The sequence below is a fragment of the Myzus persicae genome, unplaced genomic scaffold, assembly GCF_001856785.1.
Source record: "Myzus persicae strain clone G006 unplaced genomic scaffold, MPER_G0061.0, whole genome shotgun sequence".
NCBI lineage: Eukaryota > Metazoa > Arthropoda > Insecta > Hemiptera > Aphididae > Myzus > Myzus persicae.
Genome location: NW_019104422.1, coordinates 221,441 through 249,216, shown reverse-complemented (window position 1 = coordinate 249,216; position 27,776 = coordinate 221,441). Strand labels below are relative to the sequence as shown.

Genomic DNA, 27,776 nt, shown 5'->3' with positions numbered 1-27,776 from the left:
ACCCGGTGTATGTTTTGCGTAATTCGATCAAAAATACCATTATTTGCTGAATGAGAATTTCGTCCTTCCCATCACAATATCATATGTATCTACTTCTCTTGAAATATGCCTTTGATATTTATATATAGTACACCCAAAATGTATTATTTATGTTAATATTATTTTAACAGATGCAATCAGTACGGACATAAGCATAATCATAATATTCAAATTGCAAAACATTTTGGTGATTCTATTTCGTACTCCCAATTTTATAAATAAAAAAAAGAATAATAAAAATAACATTACAACGGACATTAAAATATAAAACAAATATATAGATGTATCATTCAATATTTTGGTTGACATTCAAAAATGTTACTGTACATCAGTCATCAGTTATTAATTTACAATTAATGAAAACTGTACAAATATGTAAATAGTTCTAACCAAAGTTATTCCATTTGTATACTTTTTTGATATGATATTATTTAAGTTTGAATAATAATAGTAGACGTAAGTTTAAATTAATATCCATTTGATATAATTTTTTATCTATGCTAGCAATAATTTCAACTCAATTGTCCAGTTACAGTTGTATTTTTAAGTTTATAAGAGTCTGAATATTGCCACATTTAATTTAATAGTATATATAGGTACCTTAGTACCTACCTAATATATTATACATACACTATTTATACATTTTAAATACGGCATTGTTAAATTATTTTTAAATATACGCTTTCAATGACCTCACAAATTAAAAAGGCACCTACAACAATTTAAAAAATCCAAAGATAAAATAAAACAAGATGATTTCAAAATAACTAGAAACAACTAATATTCTTATAAATAAAAATATGTTATTGATCATGATTTATGTCAAAAATGATATGATATGAACACTACGTTACAAGTAACTTATATTTTACACGTACTCGTATATTTTACTATACAAAGCAGTTAATAATTCGTTCGAATGCATTACTGTAATAGTACATTCAATTTATATTCTTCTAGCTGTACAACCAGACTTGTCTTTAAAAAAATTGACAAATATTTAATATTATGCTAAGTGAAAAGGTTAGTGAACTAATTCAACCGAGATCGGTATATTTTTTAATGTTTTTTAAACAATCTTCTATACTTTTTTGATATCTCTAAAATTATCTATGAAATTTCCATCAACATCGTTTTTGATTCTTCAAGCTATAAATACACACGGAAATTGCCGACATGTACATCCAACTTTTGAATAAAAACCATAGATTTAATATAATTTTTTTTTATTTAAAAAAAGTCTCATAACAACTAAACGCGGATTAGATAGTCTTTAGTGCCTTTTGTTTTAAAGTTTTATTTTTGTAACCAATGGCGGCCTATATAAAAGCAAAAAAATATTTGAATTTTGTATTCAAAACGAAATTAATGTATGAGCCACCCTATAGCAATCTATGGGGATATAGAAAGCAAAGATTTCTTACAGCGTCTCAAGGAAAATGGGTGCAAATGTGTTGCCATTTGGTTCTATAAACAAAAATTAATTTATATATATATATAGATAAATCGTGATTAAAGAAACGATGAAAATATTATTTTATATAGAATAAATTGTGTAAGTGAAAAATATGTGATGGAAAAAAAACAGTTCCTATGTATTGTGTAGCTTTTAATGTTAAAGAAAACTTATCATTTAAAATGTACAGGCACAATTTTTTTAAACACTCCGATTAATTTATTGAAAATAAAATTGTAGGTTTAAGATCAAAGTATATCTGAGAACACATACATTTTTTTTCATTTACATTGTAGTGATTGTTTGTATTTGTTCTCTTGTAAATACAAATTATTATCAAATACATTTTATCAAAATATAATTAATATGTTTTTTTTATTTTTATTTTGTATGAACTGATTCCAGTATTGCTAGCAATGATCTTACGAAAACAATTTATTGTTGTTATTAGTTTAAAAAGAAAAAAATTTTGATAACAGTTTTATTTTATATTAATGCGGAAAAAATAGTTTAATAGCTTATAAAATATAATTTTTAAGGCGTCGACGTTCACAGACTTACATTGAATTATATAGTTTTCCAATAACATAATTTTACCCTTCGTATCAACATTCAAGCCTGCATACCGTAGAGACCTGAGAACATGCAAATTTAAGTTAAACTCTTTTGAAAACTATTAATTCCGAGGGGACAGTGAATTTGTTAGCTGATCAAAATTGCATTTTGCATTACAAATTATGTAAAAATATATAAACGTGTTAAATAGCTGGAAAAATTTTAAAAGATATACTTTGTTGGCAAATTATTTTAGATTAACTTTTGTTGGCTACTTTCAAAAATAATATGTATATCTTTTGCCATCAACTGTACACATTAAAATATAAACCTGAACATGTACTTGTACGGTGACATACGTTTCAGCTAGGTTTCTGCATTATTGTCACTCGAACCAAGTTTATGAAAAGAAAACTCAATAGTGTTAAGGTTTGCATGGTTCTATAAAATGTCTTTCACATATTTAATATATGCTTAAAAAAAATTTAAGAAACACAAGAATAATTACGAAATCAATTATCATGTATTGAAAAAGTATTATATTACTATCGATTAAACAAAATAACAAAGTTTTTATAGAATGTTAAATAAAAAATTATGTTTATTGAATATTATACTAGTAACAATAAAAAAAAATAGTAACTGTATTAACTACTACGGCAATCATTTTATAAGCTTATAATTCTTAATGAAGGATCATGATTTTAATAATTCTATAAAATGTTTTCGTAATATAAAATGTTCAATTAACATTAATTATTGAAATATTTGTAGTTAGTTAATTTTTTTAAAGGCAATGGGTATTAGATTCTGGGTGGAGTGAATAATATCGTAATCATACAACTTGTTAACTAAAAAATATCAATACATCACACTCGATATGAAAATAAATATCGGTTTTGCCAAAACTAAATTATATCTCAATATCAAGTATAATAATAATAATTTCATTTGAATCACTAAACAGTTCCATTTAAATAATAAAAATATAAATTATTAAATCATACTTATGTTATAGTTGTTTAAACGTATAAGAAAAATCAATATTACGATGGGTTATGATAATAGTTTTTAATGGTTGGTTTGATTTAATTAATAATAAAATATTAACGAGAAAGGAGATTAAAATGTAATTTGCTTTCATAGACAAATAAAAAAATGTACAAAATGGCAAAATATTTCAATATACTATTATGTGATTATACAAATTGTAGCATGTTATGGTTGAATATCATAGAAGAAATAAAAGTAATTTTTTATAATGAAGTTGGTCATCAATACAGGAGTATGTATAAATTATTATTATTTTTTTTTTTTGTAGCGTAGATTATAAGTTTAAATAAATACCATTAAGCATTTTCTGACATTAGTTATATTCTAAATTGTCTGTTTTTCATGATACAGTTAAACAATATTAATCTCGATAAAACTTGAAAAAACTGTTGGTTTGCTTTTGAAGTGATTAAATATTGAAGATCTCAATAGATTAGGATTTCTTATAACCAATGCATTATGTAGGCATAAAAACCAAACAATAACAATATAAGTAATACATATTATATTATATATTTTTTATAACATAAAATAAATATAAATATTATTAATATTTTTTTGTAACTTATTGCTGAGAACATCATTATACAATTAGGTATACTACTGGTATGATTGAATCAAGTTGCTGAAAAAAAGGGTTAAAAGTACATAACTTTTCTGTATTACAGTAAAAGTCGAGCGTATATTATTCTGAATGGAGTCGATCTGGCAGCCCATTATATTATTACACTGCTATTAAGAGGACGCCACACCCGCATGTGTTGTCTCCGTCTCACAAAGGTACAACAAAACTGTTTTGCGCGGGACAACTTTTATCGTTCTGTGTTTGTAGTAGTGGCTCCAAAATTTCTGAACATATCGAGTAGAAAATTATCTATGCAACAGCGTGCCTATATTTTAGATAAAATAAATACAATACAAGTTACTTGCTTCTAAACATTTTGGTTTTTTGTTTTTTTCATTTTCTTTTAAAAAATTATTGGATAGTATAATTGAAAAAAAAGCACGCTGTTGCACAGATAAAGTTCTTCTTTTTGTGTTGTGAAAATTTGGTAGTTCTACAACAAATATGGTCTGAGAAAAGTTGTCCCGCGCTAAACATTTTTTGCTATGTTGTATATTTGTAAAACGGAGACAACACATGCGGGTGTGGCGTCCTCATAATATAATTATAATAGTATTTTATTTTAAGGTTATATTTTATAAACTATAAATATACCATACCGTATATTTGATCTAAATGTTTTCAAAATGACACTGTGTGAATGCAATAAAATAATATACGTAATTAAATTATCAAGGTTTAACTATCAAAATATTGAATTCTATACATTTTTAACTAAAAAATGGTTTTTAGATTTTCGTTATTTTGGCTAATTTTCTCAAATGTTTACGAAACGAAATCATGCTTATGTATCTTTTATAATATTATTAAATGGCTGTAATAAAAACTTACGAGGAACCTTGTATTAAATTTTCAAACTTTTTGATTAAGCAAACATTTTTTTTTATCTATATTTAATATTTATAGATACAAAAATAGTTGCTCCATAATTTTTTTTGGATTATTTTGAAAAATACTGAGAATTTTCAATGTTCCTTTATCCAAAAGTACCAACTCAGTTCGATTTAGTATCAGAGACAATCCAACATATATGTATACGGGATTACTATTAATGCACGCTCGACATATTTGTATGCCTTATTGTATTGATTCAAATTTTAATTTATCAATTTTCACCTATCTCGAATAATTTTTTAAGGATTTATTTAGATTTTACAAACATTTATACTCACTAAATTAGTGTACTACTGTACTACAGTGTAGTACTCCTAGTACGATGGAACTTGTAAATAATATATATTAAATATAATATAGCATTACAGGTTATGTGAGTTCCACTGTCGCACTACCAACGTCAAATCTTCGGAAAATTGGTAACGTAAACAGGACGTAACAACCCTCACGAATACAAGTATATAGAATTCTATCAACTAGTTTCGTCAAGTTATCGTTGTGCTGTTTAGCACTATAATACGCACTTATAAGAGTAATGGTTTTATCAAGAATCGAACATCTCGGTCTTAGTGGAAAATTAGGCCAGCGGTAATTGCGTTTTCCTCAAACTGATTTACAGACGATTTGGAAACGCATTGCAATCACAGATACCATGTTAATACATTAAACAATTTGCCGTCAACCAGCCTCAGAAGGATCTCTGATAATCGTTTAGCTCGCTGGACGTGGAGAAAAAGGTCAGCGGCCATCATCGATTTTCTTTATCGGATCAACGAAAAGGATTTCGTCTTCTGGTTATATACTCATGAATAACCTTAACTATAGATTTCAGGCACGATGACAAGTGATTCACACATCTCACTGACACATAGTGTTATAAAATTTAATCTCAATGTGAGTTGCCACTATTTAATGTCATGTATTGTTGAATGTATTGTATAGGTAACGACTAACAAGTAACTAATTTTGGTTAACTACGTATTGAATATATACACAGCAAAACATAGACATAATGTTGTGTGAACCCAGATTTAAATATGAAAACCAATGATAAAAACACTTTGTCAAAAAAAAAGTGTAGAATATTGAAGATGTTTTACTGTTCATATAGGTAACGGTGATAAAAAAAAAACACACATCATCGTCGTAAAACAAATATATAGGTTGGGCTAATGTTACGCTTCTCTCAAAACCTAAAATTTAATTATTTGTCATACATTTTTTTCTTTTATTAATAATACTCCTCAAAATGTAATTCATTTCAATTATATCCAAGAAAATCCACAAAATTAATATGAATTTATATAATTACAAATACAATACACTCCTTAATTAAACACTCAAAATCAATTAAAGTGTTTTTAATATTTTATTCTGCTTTTAAATCAAATTAAATTTATTTATTTGTCCTACTTTTAATAAAAGCATTAAAGTAAGGTTAATATTTTAATGTAATTAAATTAAGATTAACAGATCTTTTTTTAATTGTATTTTAATAAGTAATGTACTATTAGAAATGCTGAAGGGTCTTCATAAATTAATGAAATCAATTTTGTAAAAAAAAACATTTTTTTTTAATATACTAAATGGTAAATGTTATTCTTTTGCAAATATGATTTATCTGTAATATTGAAGTATGAAGTAAACTTAATTTTATTTTCAATGCTCCACGATTATTTATCTGAATGTATAATTTTGAGTCTGGGTAATACCCAATTTCTGTATCATGTTTTTGAATTAAAAATAATTACATTATATGTGACAAAAAAAAAAACAAAACAAAACTAAAGTAATACTAATACGATATTTATTGTCTCTGTCAAATGATAATAAAATAACAATAATACAACGACATGTAGTATACTATTTTTGTATGAAAAATAAACTCGAATTTTTATTTAGTTTAAGTAAAATGTTAAAAACATTATAGTATATTTTATTATTATTGTTGCGGGTTCGGCACATTAAACATAGATAGATGATATAATGTTATTGAACAACTCAACGATATCATCATTTTACGACCATTTAATGCGTTTACGGCTCAAACCATACACCAAACATTGTTTGCGTACTACGCACATATAACAGCAGCAGAATAACACCACGCGATACCAATGAAGACGAGATTAATCCAGAGCCAGGAGTCGGTATTGTTGTATAGTTTCCATTAAATTAGGATTATGCGATCGGGGTCGTCCTGAGCCGCTCTTGGATTGAGGTCATAGAGGTGATGAAACGTGGCGGTGTAATAATAATAATAAATATATTCATCTGGCGGTGTACCGAGGTCGCTGGGGCCATTAAAACGTGGATATATGCAATATTTCCTAAAACCGGGGATAATCCAGGAACAGTAAATCTTCGGGGACCTGAACTCTAACGCTTAGGCGCAATAAATTTGGGCAATTACAGTGTCCGCCAGCAAACGGCGAGCACAAATCTAAACGGCAAACGCATCCGGGAAAAATACAAGCCAAAGAAAAACGAAAATAAGTAGAATGAGTGGCAGTGTTTGTGGCGCTTTGGTGTTTTTATGGCTGGAGGGGGGGGGAGAGAAAAATAGTAAAACGAAAACAGACGGTCGGTTTTCCGAGATAAAGAAAATCGCCCGGAGGTGTTATTGTAGTCCTCCACCTGAAGGGCTGCACCCTCATCCTCTCCACGTAAAACGTCTTCTTTACCATCAATTACAATTCACATTCCACAAGCTTAATTCCGGAATTTTCCTGGTATTAACGTTCGATTGCTTTTTAGATAAATGAATTGTAATTCATCTGGTCTTTTTTGTATTTTAATAATACAATTTTTTAAGAGGCTTTACAAACAATTTCTATTACTCACTATAGTTATTTTAATAGGACGTTATTACAAAATAATAATAAAACAATTCTACGTATAGTGTAAAGTAAATATAAATTATAATTTGACAATAAGCGCATTATTAGGTTTTTTATTAAATATTAGCTGATTGTATTTCTACATTTATTTAAATATCGGCTATAAATAATTTTAATCATTTCCTTTATGTAACAGCTAGTTATAAATAACATTTTAAATACTAAAAACTAAAATATATTTATATATTTTATAAATATTTACTATGTTATATTACATTCAGTAATAATTAATTCAATAATTACGAATCAAAAAACTCTCATCGATGTTGTGATCGTATAATATTTTGACGCATTCATCATATATAATAATATCATTATTTAAGTTCATTTATAATACCGTTGATTATATACGGCCTTGCGATATCGAAGTAAAATAGTTGCGGTTTGAGATAAAGAAAAAGGTACAACCAGCGTCGTTGGTAGGCTGCAGTCAGGGATGCTTGACTTATAGTAAATACACTTTGACAGCCCCGTTGCAACAGGCCACAGCATCGTTTGAAATCTAGTCTAGTACCGAATCAGGTGTTGTATGTGGTCCAGAATTTTTATCATATGATTTAGTGACACAGAATGATATTGATATGATGAAATTATACCGATGTCGATATAAAATACACATTCAAATTTATATTTTATATTCATTTATACTATGACGGCAAAATCTAAACGAATTAACCAGGCATCGCCAACCATATAATAAATATAAGTAGCCAACAATTATTCATATAATTTGTATTATTTTATGTCTAAGTATATTTTTATCGTGTTGTTATAATAATACAAATATAATACATTTATAAAAACCTTAACTTTATTATTATGAGTGTAAAAAATAATTGTCAATACATTTATTTTCGAAGTTGCTATTTATAAGTATCATTTGTTATATGATATCGATATATACCCATATGAAACGATATCGATTTAAAAAAAAAAATATTATATACAGAATTGTACCACTATTGTGTAGGTATTATTACACTATCATCCGATCAACGTAATATTGGCAAATTTTTTATTTTCTTGTTTTTCACAAGTCCAAGACTGCGTCAACGAGAGCCAAAATATTATAATATGTTTAACTGTATTGTAACGATTTACAGATTACTGATTTGTTATTTATATCACGCTCAGTGAATTTTTCTAGGTTTACAGAACACGGAAAATAGATAATATTATTTGCATAGCCAGTAGTCATATTTGAAACACTAAGTCTATACTTAAGTCTCCATAGACTAACAACACTCAACTCTACATTATAAGTTATAACGTATAATTTTAAATCAATTTACTACAGTTATCACCCCTACCTACCTTTAAATCTTATAGACAGATCACAATATGCATTGTATCATATTGTGTTAATACATTTAATTTATCAACTCACATGCTCTGTTACTTCTGCGATCTTCAGTAACACCCCCAATGACGGAGTTGCTCAGATGATAATGTACCGTATAACTGTTGTATTGCTATTTCAGTCTTTAGACATTTTATAAATCTATGTATAATATGTTTGTATATTGTATTAGTATGTTTACCTAGGATCTGTAAGACATAACATAGAAAACTTTATTTATATCGACACAATGACCTTGTTCATAATACCAACCGGTGCAGTGGGAAACACCAACCAACTACTCCTTATAACATGATAGGTAGGTATAAAAATATCGACATCAACATGCAGGTTTGAAAGAAAGAAAGAGGAGTGTAGTTGCATTGTACAAACATTTTCATATGTTTTTATACACCTAGACTTGGTATCGGGTGGGAAGGGCGATTATTCAGTATTTCGTACATGAATAATTTTGAAAATGTATTTTTATCTGTCTACAACAACTATAATAACGGTAGGCATTCCTACAATTTGTATAATATAATAATAACATTCAAGAATAGTTATTAACAAACAATAGTTCTAAAACGGCATTATAAAAAATTCGCGTGCGTTATACCATAAAAAATAATATATAAGTAAAGTAGAATCTGAGTCTTTGTAAACTATACATTTGAGGCCACTAGGCGGTGCAAAATGGAAGTTGTGGTACTGGATGTACCTACACAACATTTAGTAAATATTGTATTAATTTTATAAATATATTATAGAGGCAAATCGTCAGTACCAATAATAATTTATTAATGATAGCACTTAAAAAAAAGCTTATGAGATCTTAATCATTATTTTGTTGAGGTGAATCCATAATAGTGCAAGTGATAACCGAAGAACTTCTTCGCTATGAGCCAGATTATTTAAGTTAGTTCCTTGGTTTCCGTTAACCGTGACGCAGCAAACCAGTACGCTGACACTCGTCTCGTATTATTATAAGCATTAACATGAAATTATAATTAATAAAACATAATATTATTACTTATTTATACTTAATGTTAAAATAATTAAACAGACCAAAAAAAATCAAATCAATAAAACACTATTTTAAATTGCATTGTAATAATATTAAACTCATCATAAGACACATAATACATTTTAGTTGATTCTCAGTGCAATGGTCCAAACATTTTAAATTCACAATATCATATCATTAAATGGAAACTATGGTACCTATGAAAGTGTATTATTCTACAGTTATAATGAATACAAATTGCAATTAACGTTCTTTTTAGTTAAATTTTAATATAAACGATAATAAACGAAATGATGGTAAAACTATATTGTCACGAGTCACATAGTTCAAAATTAATCGTTGAAACATTTTCATAAGTATATATATTTTATGTTTACCTAGTTAAATTTAATAACCGTCAACGATTTTTATAGTTATAATAAACATTGTACATTATTTTTGGTATCACTTCATAATTAAATAGTCTTGAGCTATAAACACAAGTAGGTAGTTTACTATTATCGATTTAAGGTTGGTAGCGTTTGTGTAATCTAGTAATATCGGTCAACCGCATCTCATGCAACCCTCCGTCTTGAAACTTCATATTTAATGTGTGCGCCTATTCCCAAAAAATAACGTAAATAACTTATACTTTTGTAACCCATCGAAAACTAGCGCATTTCGTGTCGCATAAACAATATCATAAAATCGCTTATAGCACAAGATTTTTCTCGGGAGAGTGTTTTTCCCCTTCTCGCCACTATCCACGCCTGGGTCCCAGTCCTCGATAGGTCCATTGTTTGTTTGACCACAATGTTTTATGAGTCTCTGGTACTTTGGCCTCAGGCCAGCTGAAAAATGTACCTAACATAAAAATCGCCCTGCTCCAAACAGCATTTGACCATCATTTGACAATGATAATTTTTCATCCCTTGAACACTGGTGTATGTAAAAGTTTTCCCCGGATACAGTAATCGAGTCGTTTTACTCGTATATTTTGGGATGACCCCGACATTTCAACGGAATTACACACGATTTTTTTTTTTTTTTTTATTACATAGGAACTATACAACTGTCCAACAATAAATATCAGCTTGTTTCAACGTGTTTATATTCCATGTTCAATACGCGATCTGTGTGTTTATAAAACATAACCGTTTATATTTATACTCCACTTCTGATTATACTGTTATTCTGAATTTTGTGATTTTATAACTTCCATTAACTGAATTCATTATACCTATCGTAAAATATTTTTTTGTGAAACACAATGGTAAATATAATACAATCTAAAATGTCTCAAGCTCATTACTTCAAACTGTTTATCAAGTTTTAATTATGAATTAGTCGAGAGATTGGCAAACATAATATATTTTTGTACTTCCTTGACAAATATTATATGTTTTCATTAAAATACTCATTAATTAAACAGCATTGTTGTATTAGCTTTGAAATAATTATAATCAGTTAATAATGACTAATGAGTTAAGCAACATTATAGAACCTAAAATATGTATTTTTTTTTATCAACAATAACCCTCGGAACAGTGGCCATTGATAGATCAACTAAGATATATAAAAATATTGTATTTGTTATGCAACATTATAAACAATTTGTAACAAATGATATTTAGGCATGTGTATAAACAGTGCAAAACCAACCAAAAAAAAAAAAAAACTAAAGTATTACATCTGAAGAGATTTATTTGATAGTTTCCTTAGTAAGGCAGATGAGGAATGATTTTTCTCATTGATCAATTTTTATTAGAAAATATAGTGATTTACAAAGTAACTACTATAAATTATAACCATAAATTATTGCATAATGTCATCATTAAAAGGGGCTATGTGCTCTTTAAATATTTAAACATCACAACCTATTACACGATGGGTACATTTTTAGTGACGTTCGGGTATTAGTTTTGAACGTTACTGAAAAATAAGTGGGTCGTTATATCCATCAGAAATAAAAAGTGTTGATGGATGACGTTTATGAAAAATGAGATAATTTGTATTTGACGATAAATCTAATGCCTTTTTTGCAACGTAACATTTTAATATCTTACTTAAAACATATTTAAAAAATAAATGTCTTTATGTATAAAATAAACTTGGTATAATATCTCTAAAAAATTGTGTACAGTTCAAAAGTTCAAAGAAAAGGATACATTATATGTTTAAATATTGTATAAAATAACATAATGTGCGTCAAAAAAATGACCAAAGTGTAACTTGAGATATTATTCGTATGAAAACAAATTGATCATAGTGTGTATTTTACTCAATATAATATTATCAATGCATAGTGATTTGGAGATGTAAAATCTATATTAGTTAATGGTTATGATGTGGTTTGTGTTTTACTTAGATAATAGGCAGATTTAATTTGATATGAATAACTAAAGCGATTATATTGATATAAATGCATGGTATTGAAACCTCACAAAAAGAAACGATTATTGAGACGCAGCGATAGTACCATGCAATATCTAAATCAAGCTTATGTTTAGCCATTAAAAATATATTTATAATTTTTCTGTTCGTATATTGTCATATTAATTGAAAATAGTTAATCTATGGTCATTTAAATTTTCAACTTGGGTTTCTTTCCACATCTCTAACGCATTCTACGGCAACATAAAGTTTCCTGGGAAATCTACAACAGTACTAAATGTCATAAAAGTGATTTACGAGGTCCATTACACGGTATTTTCGGCAATTCCGTTTTCCTCTTTTGGCCAACAACCTAACCACACGAGTCAATTGATTGTTGTTACTGGATCAAATGGTTTACATAATGACAGTTGGAAATGCGAGTAATTTTTTTTTATATATATATATTTGGAAATAGTAGGTACACCAAAAACATTCAATGATATTGTAAGGTGCTTTTGAATTATTCATACAGAATTTAGTCTCCATAATAGCTGGTTGTCGAGGAACTAATCCAATGTATCACGATGCTTTCTGCAGCGGGTATATAAATATTTCTGACCAACTAAATCCGACTTTAGATAAAAATTTTCACCAGACGTATATAGTAATAACTTTAATATTCTTTAATAAATTTAAAAAAAAAGAGAAAATAATTCACTATGCATAGTAAATTATGAATTATTTTTTTTGAAATAAAATAAATTATAATAAATTATATAACATATGTAACTTTCGTAATTTATTGATTAAAAAAAAAACCCCCCGTTACAAAAATATACATCTTTAAGTTTATTGTATACTTACTGATAACATTACCACTGTGGGAATCCATGTAGGAAAAAAGAAATTATAATGTGTTTTTCCAATAATATTACGACCTTACCTTATTTATTTTCAACTCTAAATTAGGCAGAAATAAAAAAATATATAATTCAGCTACTTATATATGATTAACAATATTAAAATATTTACTCATTTATCATTTTTTTTCTTGATGGATGATATTTTTGGGATTTATTATGTTAATTTACCTGAGGTTGGAAACATTTTGTTCAGAAAGTTTTTGTTAGTAGTTTGTTTTTTTTTTTAAAGTTCATGGCCATTAATATTTTAATGGTGATTATTTTATTAAGTTAAAAATAAAATAAATTTTAATACTTTTGAGTAAAACAACTTTAATTTTGATGAAAAATAAAATTTAACAGATATTTAAATTGGGATTTTTATTTGAACTAATACATTTTATTTATTTTTAAAAACTAATAGCTATTCCAAAAGATATAAACACAAATCATATCGAATTATGATGTACCTATTCGTCCATTATGGTTTTAATGTAAAATATAAATTATTATAGAGTAGCTCTTGGGTAGGTACAATACATTTAATATTTAATTATTTTTAATAATATAATAATTCGTATTATAATATCTAAAATGTACAACATAATATACAGAATGATTCATTTAAAGTAAACGGTCAACTTTAATAATTTCAAAAGTATTAACTTATCTTACATTTTAACGTCAAGTGTATAAAAGAAAAAAAAATACTATATATATCCTGAACTATACAACAAAACTAGATAGTATAAGGAAGAATAAGTAAAGATAGATTGATTGTTATACTGAAATATTGAATGCATCATACTATAGGTACTGTCATATATAATAATAAACCAGCAATAATGATTTATGAAATCAGATGCATGGTAAAATGTTATATCTCAACAGTAAAATGTGAACTCTAAACAAAAACATAGAAGAATTTTTAAATGTATCACAAAGATTTATATAGATTATATAGACCATTGAAATGTAGTATGGATTTAATAACATTTTTAAAAGACATTTTTAGACTTCTTTTTCATTTCAAACAATAACTAGGTAGTGATTACAATTGTTTTTGATGAAGTTATCTGAAGTTTAAAACTACAAACATTATGTCAGCAAACTATCTATTTCATGGAAATATCTCCGGAAATATCCTTGTATTCATATTGATATTGCTGGACATTAAATTTACGTAATTTAGTGTTTCCTACCTTACAACGTGTTCAGATAAATGTAATTGGAAGACCAGGTTTAATTGATAAAAAGTTTTAGTAATATTTAGAACATGAATTAGATACATAAATGCAATAAAATACCAAGAATTTTTCAAATAGAGTAAACATATCACTTTAAGTAAGACATAATGAAAATAAATGTTAAAAAGCAATCGATTTTATTTGTTTCAACATCTTAGATTTTAAAGCTTTATAAATATTATTTAGAAAAAACTCGTTCAATAATATATAACTACTTATAAATACAATTAGCTTGATTAATTTATGACGGTAAATGAATAATTACATAAATGTACGATAAGTTCATCAAAAACAATATATTAACTATAAATTATTGTTGAGCAATTAATTAGTAACCAACATTTGTTTAGCAATTTAAAAAGAAGATTGATAAATTAATATTATAATAATTAATCTATTTAGATTATAATATTATTAATCGCAATTACTTGTGAAAATAAAACAAAGTTTTTAATTCTAAATGCAATTTTTGTTATTATTAATAGTGAAGATCATATTATAAGTAAAAAAGTTTATTGAAAATGAAGATAAATTAAATTATTATTATTATTTTAGCAATTATTATTATTTTTATATTTAAAAATATTTTATCAACTGATTTATAGGTATTAAAATTCATAAAAATTGTCAAAATTTTAATAACTAAAGGTAAAACCTGAGTATTTATTTGATATGTACACATTCATTACTAGTTCTTATAGTATTACATTTAAATATTTTGTAAGTCATTTAATATTCTAAACTATTTAATTTTAAAAATTAATTGAATGTACATAAAATATAATATGTTGGATATTTAAAGTGTCATTTATTTTTACAATTAATATTTCGTGAAAATATATACTTTATCAACTAAAAATGAATGAAAGATATAATATTTACATATTGGTTTTGATACTTAAAATAACAACTTGATTAATAAACTACAAAATAATGAATTAAATAATAAATTTATTTAAATGTAACTTATAATTCATTTTTTGTATGCATAGTAAATACTTACTTTATTTTATAAATTTATCGTATACATCCTTTTATACAATTATTAATTATATTCATTATTTCATTATATTTAATGCTTTTTAGTAATTCATAAAAACCTAATTCACTGAATAATTGTGTTAAACATGCAATATATAGTACTAAACAAAAAGTATACAATTTATCAATATGAATCAAATTTTAAATCAAAAACTTTCTGTAAAAAAACACTTGCTCAAAATTGCATTAAAACTACTTTAAATCATTTTGAAAATCATAAAAACATATTCTTAATAAATGTGTGTATAATCAAATTTTTACCGACATTATAATATTGTTTGTATTGAAATTAATTTTGATGTAGCTTTATACTGTACATACTATATTTCCTTAAAATTGAATTTTTGCTCGTTGACTGACTCAATGGAAATTATAATTAAAGTTATAGTTGGTTAAATATAATGCGAACAAGAGATCATTAACTCGTTTGAAAAAAAATGATAATTATATAAACAGCACGTGTGCCTACATAATAAAAAATAAAGAGAGTTAAAGGATCAATAACCCTTCTATCTGCATCAGCTTAAAAATATTATTTTTTTATTTACAAAAAGATTAATTAATATTAAAAATGTATACAAAATGTATACAACTTTTAACGTGGAATTGTCAAGTAAGTAGAAATACACAAGAATTAAAAAGAATATGCAACGAATAATATGATCGTAACTTTCCAAAAATATGATACATACTTAGGTACATACAAATAAAAAACTAGCAGTGATATTATGACATCATGTAAATGATGTTACACCAGCCGAGTGTTGGGAATTCATCTAACTCAGTTTACCTCAAAGCAGGATAGTTGTACCTAGTGTAATATTCGTAGTCTTTAAAAATATTTATAAGCCAAGACTTTTTTAAAAGCTATTGATTTAAAATCATGGTTGCTGAAGTTTAATTTAAACCAATTTGGTGGTTGTAGTACTTTTTTCTCCTTGGTCTTTTCTAATAAAATCATATAAAAGACTTCTGAAAGCACCAATTCTACTTGATTTCCAATTTATATAGGTTTGTATGTACTTCAAACATCAATCGCACACTAAATGACCAAAGAAAAAATAAAAACCAAATATTTAATTATAAAAGTTATGCACACCCGATAGATCAGTTACTCAAAATCTAAAATATTTGTTCAGGACTTATCAAAAAAATATTTTTTTATCTATTTTTTACTCAAGATTGTCCTAATATGTATTATTTCCGAGTACCTATAAATACAACTATATTTACCGATTTAAATACCTATTATGTTATGAGATCAACAGATTCCTTAGTATGGATAGCGAAGTTGACATATTAATTGTTTGCAGGTAATTCATGGACTAACTGCAACAACAACTTCTCATTCACACGGGAATTTTTCAATCCAACGTATTATAACCACACAGTATACAAGTAAAAAAAAAAAAAAAAACAAAAATAAACACCTATAGTTTAGTTTGTTGCGTCTTATTGTGTTTCATTTTAGGTTATTATATTTTTCATTGGGTTAATAAACAGCACCTTTTCTTATTACAATCAATTTTCTTACATACATATAATACTATCCTTAGCACTGCTTATTTAGTTTGTACAACATATAATTTTTAATTAAATCAAGTAACTTTTGAGTTGCTCTAAATTAATTTGTATGATAATCACATACCATTAAAAAATATGAATATTTATATTTATGTTTAATTAATAGTAAAACTTATGTTCAACAATATTATATTCGGCAATTGAATAATAAATTATTATGTTACTTTAACTTTTGGATGTGTAGCAGAGATTTCTATGGTAATTACTAAATATAATATTATGAACTTAGATAGATGTATAATATTAACATACCTATGCTCAATCCAGGATTCCTATATTAACTTTAGGTGTCTAAATACAATTAATTTAATATTTATATTATTATATGAGTGTTCTTTCCTATTATTAATAGTTTATAAAGAGAATAATAAACTATACAAGTATTATGTATGCGAACGTATAATACTCAATTATTTTACCTGGCAATTTTCAATTTATTTTATTAAATTTCATCAGGTTTAACGAACACAATGCAAGTTTTCAAGATTTTGTTTAGTGTACTCAAACATGTGTTATATTACACTTAAACCTTAACATAAACAAAACTTGAATGAAACAATTATTATTTTACTATAATACACACCTTCGCACCCCGATTGGTCGTATATTGGTTTAAAAATAATTGACAATAAAATGAAATAGTTAAAATTAAAAAAGACCTAATAATAAATTAATTTTAACGAATTTAAACACTATGCTCACTCTCAGCTCGTTTAGACGTGAGTATTGTGCAATAATATTATAATATTAAAATATTATATTATAATACTATAATATTTTTAAGCAAATGTCAAGCCATGCCTTCAGCAATCACCAAGTTCTGAAATTATTAATTTCTAAGTACTGATAACATCAAGTACCAAATAATTATGTTATAGATGGCATTGCGATTTGAATTGAAAAAACAAAAAACAATGGTTGAATTTTCCTATTAAACAAATAAAAAAATCAATAGTGATCTTTAAAATATGAGGTGTCTGGCAATAATTGATTAATTTATCAAGTTAATAGTCACAATAAGTGGGACGATGAAAATACTATATTACCATTGTATAAAGAAGATGGTGCTGACCGGTTGACAATAATTAAATACAAAAGTAGCCATGAAGGTACAATAGGTTGTACACTTGTTTGCGACTTGGGTCGATCTATATGAGCTGTGTCGTGATATACTGGCCTTCTGATGATTAAACGATCCAGCAACCGGTCATCCGGAGACCAAAATCCCTACACATTAATTACACAGACCGAGCTGGTAACTACCATAAAAGCCTTATATTTTCAGCGATACTTTCCCACTACTAATTCTTCAACGTCTGTCCAATAAGCACCCTGAAGAGTTGGTACAGATTCAATTATTCGTCACCACCACTGACGGAATTGAAAATTGTATAAGACATTGAGACACGTACCAAATATCAACTTTTGTTTCTAACAAATTAACAGTGTTTATTCAGCATTGAGTTATCTAATATTTTAGAATTAACTCATCATGGCAAATGGTTATTCAATTCACTTATTTTCTAGTGAGTGTCGATCTTAAAATTTACCTAAACAAAATTCATGTGAATACAATACACATTAAAACGGAAATAATTTTGGTCTTATGAAGTATACACATATTATACCTTCTTAACAAATTATAAAACACATGAACATGATTGAAAATTACGGAAGTATCTTATACATAATACACATAGTCCATTATGCTTCATTTGAATCAAATGTACAAAACAAGTAACGACAAAATTTATATATTAATTTGGTTCTATTCTGCACAATTTCATTGAATACCTTATAACAGCATTGACCTAAGATGCATTAACATAAAGTATTACGTTTAATCTTTAATGTCTTGTTTGCTCCTCATTTATTTTATAATTGATAGAAGAAAGCTAGATTTCTTTGCAAATCATTGTTATAATTTATCTAACAAAATATTACACAGACATATCTAATATACGTACCAATTTTAACAATAATACTAGACACACTCATTTGTATAGATAAACTTTTAATTTTTATATTCTTAATTTGATAGTATTACAGTCAATCAATCTCATAGTATTTTAATATTGTTTATTTAATTTTTACTGATAACATTACTAATTGTATTTTATAAAGTGATTGTTTTTTTTTTAGATTCTGAGGGGAAAAATATTTGATTTTAGTATTTTACAATGGTGTATTTTTTTTTGTGTGTGTCTGTCATCACCGTTTGAAGCAGTACACCTAGCTTTTGCTTCAATTTTCAAATTCAGAATCATTCCTAGTCAGAAAGTGAAGCCAGCTGATATTTTTGGGATCAAAAGTAAAAAATTCGGAGTATTTTTCAAAAGCATCGTAAATATAAAATTTATTTTGAAAAAACGAGAATTGTTTTTCTAAAATTGATTTCGTCTCTTTTTTTTTGGAGAAACTCTCCTCTCAGAATCGTTTTTCATTCACAACAGTGACCAATTCAACACCAAATATAAAAGTACTCATTTGCCCATCTTTTTTTGAAATGAATAAACTAAAAATGAAAATATAATTACAATTTCAAAATGTGTGTTGTTTTTATTTTCAAACATTTTTTTTTATATAGTTCTTCTTAATTGATAACAATATTGATACAGTTGAAATGTACATACTAAATTATAATAGGTTGTAAACTTGCACTCTGTGATTCATAGTTTTATTACAAAGTATTAATTTAAATGTTTGAAGTACTTAAGTAGAACTTACACCTATTTTACATTTAAATAATAGCTTTAATTATATGATAATTATATAGTTACTATATTACAATATATTTTTACCAACTGGGAACTGTATAGTTATGAGTTTAATTAGATTAATTGGATTAATATTGTCTTATCGGTTGCTATGTTTGTATGAACATGAATAACATTGATTTACTAGAAAAATAAATTATCTCTATCGGGCGACCTAGGGGAATAGAAACGTGTTCTTTTATTGAGAATTGTCTGTAAATAAAGAGTTGTGTATACATGTTTAATGTGTTTAACTGTTGTTCAATAGGCAACTTACGACCAACATTTTGTTTTCAGATTGCAAATTTTTTTCAGATCTTTATTAAGGGGTGAAACGTAAAAACTCGTGGCTCTTTCGCGACACTTTAATTGTTATATTGTATCACATGGCCTGGTGATAATATCGTAGACGCTGAGCAGTTTCTTATGAAATATTTGAAATAAATCTACAGGAAAGCGAATAATGGCAAAATGGTTAACCGAGTGAAGAAAAACATTCGGATAAAAGATATAAATATACGAATTTTCGCTCGGATCGGTGTTTCCGGGTGTACGCAGCTGCACATGCGGTGCGCATTTTAGCGTTTTCGTCATTGGTAAACCATTAGACACCGGCATTTCGTTTTGCAGGGGTTACATTATGTAGAGTGTATAACGAGATTTTGCAGAACGAGAGAAAAAATACCCACTATACGAATCAATGCGACTTTTCTCGCGTGCCCGCTTTTGTTTCGGTTTTTTTTTCATCGTACACACACGTTCTTGGTTTATTACCGCTCCACTGCCGCCCAGGTACCGAGCCCGACAGGCGTTCACAAATGTGATTTTGAAAAAGAAAAAAAAACCAACGCCTACCATCGGGTAACTGAGGGGTTGTGTCCTTGCTAGATCGGCGCATACGTCATTATTGTTATACTGTTTAGTGGGCACACACATCAGTACCTACCTATGTTTACATATCGAAAGACAACCCCCGCCTGTTAACCGAATACCCTGACCCGCCACGGAACACAAACGATAGTCGTATATGTATATGACGTATGGGGTGTGACCGGACATGGCCACACTACACTTCATTCCGACAAAACGCCATCCATCACGAATGCAATTTGTCGAAATCAAATCGACATCCGTGGTTATGCGTATAATGAATCGGTGAGGCCAATATGTGTCCCGGGGTAAAATATTACACACTTCCGGTATTGTTGTGGGCACCTATACATTTTAATCTAACTACGAGTTGTAGAGTAGAATTTACACCGATGAAATATCAATGTTTCTATAACCTTTTTAATGTTATTTAAATCAGCTAACGCAATGTCGAAGGGTATAAAAAAAACCTATCTTCCCTACATAAGTACATTGTATTATATTATTGCACACACTTCATATAACACATAATGTAATTACAATAATATGGTCATATTATGGTTTAATGGATCTATGACCGGCTTAAGTCGATTTTGGTGAATTTCGTTATTTCTATTCAAAGGGTTATGAAATTAGTTATAATACGAGTATTTTTAGGTATGCGGTATTAAGTCGATTTGATATTCATTATTAATATTATCAAAAATCATTGATATTTCTATATGGGCGTTCCTGCTAACAGAAAAATATCTTATTTGTACAAAAGTTATGTTATTACTTAATTTATTTTATAACTGTACAGATTATATTATTTAAATTTTAGAGTTCAATTAAATCAATTCTATTTTGTATAGAAAAATATCGTTTACTATTAAAAATACTGATACTAAGTATTAGTTAAATAAATAGATTTGAAAATAATCATTGAAATAAATACATAATGTAATGTTGACTGGTAGACGGCGAGGATGTTTTTTATATTATAAATGTCCATAAAAAAATATTATTACTAAACAAAAACCGATTTATTCAAGGTAAATTAAATTTGTTTACATTAACTTCAAAACAAATAATATTCAAAACAAGTTTGCGTTAAATACAATTGAGAAAAAAACGTGTACCTTTATTAAACGTATTTGTTCAAAGAAATATGCAAGAAAACCATTATAAAATCACACAAAGGAATATAATATATTATACTATATAACAGTTCATATTTCTTTGCAATAAGCAAAATATAACTATTTTAAGCTAACGATTCGTCTAAAAATACAACATAGGTAATTCTTGTTAGTGTATGGGCTTATCAATGATTTTGATCCAACTTTAATTAAATTACCAATCAGCGTGTGTAGTAAACATTTGTTAATTTAACAGTGCAATTCAAACATATAATATTTACAAGTTTAAACACGTATAATACTAGAATATGGTTGAACATTTGATGGAATTATGTTTTTGAATTCTCTTAGAAAATAAAGCAACCTCCGCATTTAGCATTCCATAATTTAATGTTAATCAATATTATGAATATATTATTGATTTACAATTTCTTTAAGAAGAAATGCATTTACTACTTAGGTGTATTGTTATTCAAATTCAACTTTCTTACAGTATTTTCATATGAATATATTCTGCATACAATAAAAACGTTGCTTATAAGAAAATATTATTGTTTGATCAGCAATTCAGATAATGTTATTGTTAGCATCATATGTATTGAATTAAATATAGAAATCTGCCATTTCTGTGATATTTTCTGAATACATTTGACTTAAGACTGAACTTTATGATATTAAATTTGGTTAATTTTATAGCTACCAGTTTATTGAATAAAGTAATAAATAAACTTCTAGTGAAATACTTACAGTATTTATTAGAAATTTTGATATATAACAAAGAATGCTCATATCAAAAAATTCCAAATACTATCGGTCCCCAGTTATTTTGGGTACTCAGAAATTTCGGTATCTAGAAGCGAAGGTCTGAGGTAAAGTACATAAAGCTAAAAATACTACCAAACATGTTTAAAAAAAACATATTAACGGATTTTATTGTATTTTGCATTTTACTCACCATTATAAATTATGTACGGTAAAGTACAATTTATTAAAAAGTAAAGATATTAATAAATCTATTCTACTTAGTTATCGTACCAAATGCCAGCTCAACACATACTGTGATCAAGCAGTGTTGACAGACAACCAAATCTAAACAGGACATTATATTTATACTCTAATAAGTAATAACAATAAAATACTCAGGTAAAATACAAGTATCCTATTATAATCAACAAATAGCGGCTATTTTTACTGTTACGTCACACAGGACGTCTGAAACTTATAAATGCGTGTACGATAGCCAATAGGCCACACCTTCTTTAAAATAAGTCACTATAAAAATAATCAAATAATTATCATGTTAAATTCTAAAATAAAATAAAATATAAATAATTAATAAACTATAAATATATATTTTTTAAAGATGTATCATGGTTTTAGAGGATTCGCCGAAATAATATTAGGTTAGTCATCTTTGCATCTTATAAATAATAGTAAAATATATAAACGTTATCTTACCATTAGAAGAAGCATCGTCGATAAAACACAAAGTCAACATCAAAAACAGAATTGCCGCATATGAAATATGCATGCTGATTTTGGATACACCTAAAACAAGTACATTTTTTTTAAATTAAATATAAAAGAAATATTCATAATATTATATACATTATATACATATAGTAAGTTTCATAATTTATAGACATTCCTATTAATAATTTAGTAAAGTTAAAAAATACAATTATCGGAATGTGATGATATGATATTATAATATTGACTTAGTCAAATTAGAGGTGTGACATAAAAATCAGATTCTCGTAGATGGTTTGAAAAATGCAGGTCTTAGATTTTAAATAGTAAACTATTTACTTCAACATTTGGTTCTGGGATTATAATTTTAAATTTGATAAGTCCTATTTTTAAAAATTTGGTTGAGGACGGTAGCATTCATTTAATTTGTATTACTAGTCTTCATTTTTATAAGTTATCACCCTAAATTTAAATAACATTTAATAATCGATAATAAATAAATTATGGATGATATTCCCATTAAGTTTTAGTATGAAGTACTATTTTATGAATAGTAATATATTATCTAGTCTAGTTTCTACATTCAGATTCAAACTATAATATATTTTCATTTTATTAAAAAAAATGTTCACTTCTACAAATAGCAATTGTTCAATTATTATAACAATGAAATAATTCTATACTGAAATATATGAATTAGCTATTGTATTAAATGTGCATAAGTTAATATTTAAAATATCCGTTAGTATGAAATAAAACGATCATAAATGTTCGATAATTTTTAAAAATATTGATGTTTGTCCTTATAAAAATAAATGGCAAATAGGTAGTATTTTAAACAGGTGCTGCATAAATACTAAATTGCACTTATTTTGAATTTTTATCAGAAACTACTAAAATTGTCTTTAAAAAGTACCATATGTATTAGAATTTTAATCGGTTTTAGAGGCTATAATATGAAGCTTATGATAGATCTATTTTACCATCGAATGGTGCTAAAGGAAGAAAAAATTAATATCATTGTTAATTCAATATATATGATAGGTATATACAAAAAAATATATTTCCATTGAACGTACAGGTAAATTTTTTAATGTGCTATACTTTTATTATTTTCACAATAAGTACTGGAATATATTTACAAATAACTCTCATGATCTTTTAATGCTAGTATTTATGTATAACAAAATTATAAAATTGTATTTTATCTTCATTATTGAAATAGGTAATTAAATATGAGCAGTACTCACAATTTCTGTATTATTTTTAATACTGTAGTTGTTATTAAAGTTATTATACCTCATATATTAAGATTAACTTAAATAAAATATTTTGAATCATCTGAACTAAAATTTCACATTTTTATTCGAATATCACTAGACTAAAATAGTTTGTCTATAATATACGGTATAACAATATAATAAATAATAGATTATGCTTATTACACATTAATGCATATTATATTATAAAAACTAAATTTTGTTTTGCTGGTTCATATTACATACGAATATGATGTACACGTATCCAATCGAATCAAATAGTACGAAAAAAATGAAGACTGTGAAGCATTTCCTGAATAAATAACCAAATAAGAATATATTATGCCATTATTATAAAACAATATAACATAAATAATAATAATAAACTATTCATTGATGATGGGAAGGAAACGGTGTGTTTTCGTAACAAAATGTATCACCACTAAAATATTATGTTCATGACAACTATATTAGAAATACACGCTTACACGTGTTTTCGTTCAAATGCGAGGAATACAAAAATGTTATAGGGAACCAAATAAAGAACAGGAAACAAAACCATGTTATCATTCTTTGAATTATGATTCAATGTTGGGTTCGTTTTATTTGTATTCCACTTCTTTACGTTTTCATTATCTTTCTGTCTCTGTCGTTTTTTATTTTTTTTTTTACCGTACTCAGAGTTTTGCATGAATTTATTAACGTCATTAGCAAGTTTTCTCTCCAAACAATTTAGTAACAACTTTGAATGTTGTATTATAGGTATTATCATGCTCGCAGAGGTGTATAACAATATTGTCTGATCTTTTTTCGGACTGCCAACACGAATCGTCTCGACAGAAGACCGTGCGATGGTTTGGTCGAGTCTTAGAACAAAAATATAAGGTACGATAAGGCAATAATGCAAGATCTTTGCCACTATCAGCAATGACATCGGTATAATCAACGCTGCATAATGCGTGTAAGTGTGTGTGTGTGTGTGTGTGTGTGTGTGTGTGTGAGTGTGTTGACTTTGCGTGCGTACCCTTCTTCGTATTCTTCTGCTTCTCTTGAGCGTTCTAGAAGTTGAACAATAACTTTCAGGGCAGAAAGTTTTAAGCTTCCGAAAGCTTTCGCTGACTTTATCCGGCTATTATTTCAGCGCATACACAAAACGCTTATGCATTATACATTTGGACTTGGCCGCTGTCTCCGTTTTTCCCCGTATAAAATATTATTTTGTACACTTTTACTGTGTAGGTAATAGTGGCATATCGGACGTTTACGTGACCGTGGCACGTTAGAGAAAAAAACAGCAGTCATGGCGAAGGTGGCAGAGAAAAACCTTAAAATATAGAGAAACAAAACTCTAAAACCACTGGCAGTGGTCTATTATATAATATGTTAGTACCCATTGCATCATACCTATCATTATATGATACCGCCCACGGACATGGCGTGACTTTTTTTAATTTGTTCTTATTCGATCGTGCTTGAATTGGGTGCTCACTCGAGTTATTTTGATAACATTAAAGTTCGAAAGAATACTAAAATATATAATCAGACGTACAAAAAACAGTATAATAAATAATAAAAGGTACGCATTATGAGAAATTCGTCGATGAAGAAAATAAAATACCTATGATATCTTCCCGGTGTTCCAACGAAATAATGCGTTATGAATTAATACGATTAATAAAAGTGAGGTCAGTGTTCCAAATTGTGCTATTTTAAGCTGTTTATTACGACTTATATTTTAAGAGGATAAAAAGAAATGTAATAATATAATCGTATGACTATAACAGACAATAAAAATTGTACTAATAGTTTTAAAAATATGTGAACTTACTTACATAATTAACTTAAATAAGAAGGCACCTAATACTCTCACCAAATTAATTTTAAAAAAGTTGGTCAAAAATCATCTAAACAATTATCAAAATAGTGTCTAAGAAATCTTAAATATTTGATAATATAATAGGAAACATAATCAAATTTAAAAACAAAACTTTAGTGTCACATTTCTTATATATTTCTCTGATAACAATACGCTCGATAAACAGTTTATTTCAAAAAACTTGATTGAATTATTTTCCTTATGATACCACACACAGACAATTATCCAATCAAACGTAGGTACGTCTCTTTCTGTGGACTTAAATGCACTATCTCGAAATGGATCTATCTCACCATCACCTTTCATTAATCTAAAAGGAGCTTATTTAAAGGTAGACATTTTCTCTTACATTATAAAATTCCAAGTTTCAATAGCAGGTCGACAGTACACAAAATTATTGCACCGAAAAACCAGAGTCAATTCTAATGTATTATTGTAGGTATAAAAAGTTATCATATAGAATATTTATAACTACGACAACATCACTTGCCATATCTATGCAAATATCTCTGCCATGGTTTCAACTTTCAACCAATGTAAATTCTTAATAATATAAAAATAATAAATACATATATTTAATAACATTCTTGTAGATTTAAAATATAAGCAGCTACAATCACCAAACATCATCTAAAATATTGAAGAATAAGCAGGGTAAAGAAATATTAATTATTTAAATCATATCTAATCGTATCTTCCTAAACACGCATTTTGTGAAAAAATAAATTATGATAGAAGCAACAGCAATTACAAAATCAGTGTATCTAAGATAAATACGAAAAATGATAATTTATTACAATTTTTATTAACAAAATCATGAATTAATTTAAAGAAGGTAACTATCAACTTTTATGTTTTGATGTTGAGATTTGATGGAACTAAACAAATAAAAGACAAATTTCTCATTAATTTACATTCTAATTTAAACCAAATGAATAATATGAATGAAAGTTTTAATATGCATTTTGTTTCCGTTGTTTTTATTATTTATTTTGAATGTGGTATTTAAGTTCCCTTACTGGTAGATATTATATAGGTAGTATAAAACATAAATACATATTTGTTTTTCAAATATATTTATACAACACACTGAGCTTATTTATTATAATGAGGTTAATATCTTCCACGCGAAGATAGGAAAAAAATACATAACTCTATTGAACATTTTGTCAATAAAAAAAGAGAAAACAATAATAATAATTCTCTCTTTCTGTAAAATAATAAAAAATAATAATAATGTATACACATTAAGCATTTGTATTTAAAACTGTTTAAGTATTAATGTTTAAGCATTTTATATTTAGCAGACCAAATTTATAATTACAATTATATCCATTTATTAGACAAGAGACAAAATGTGTGAACTTAGTTTTTGATCAGATTTAGTATAAAACTTAATCTAAAAAA

General features: G+C 26.8%; 1 protein-coding gene across 2 annotated transcripts in view; it reads right to left on the bottom strand.

The window, feature by feature from the left end:
- Positions 1-27,776, bottom strand: part of LOC111042056 (zwei Ig domain protein zig-8-like) — a 246,677-nt gene that overhangs the window by 203,329 nt on the left and 15,572 nt on the right. For both annotated transcript variants that reach the window (XM_022326546.1, XM_022326547.1), the window contains exon 2: positions 23,223-23,312. In XM_022326546.1, the coding sequence (XP_022182238.1) occupies positions 23,223-23,295 (73 nt within the window). In that variant the 5' untranslated portion in view covers positions 23,296-23,312. The remainder of the gene's footprint in view (positions 1-23,222; positions 23,313-27,776) is intronic.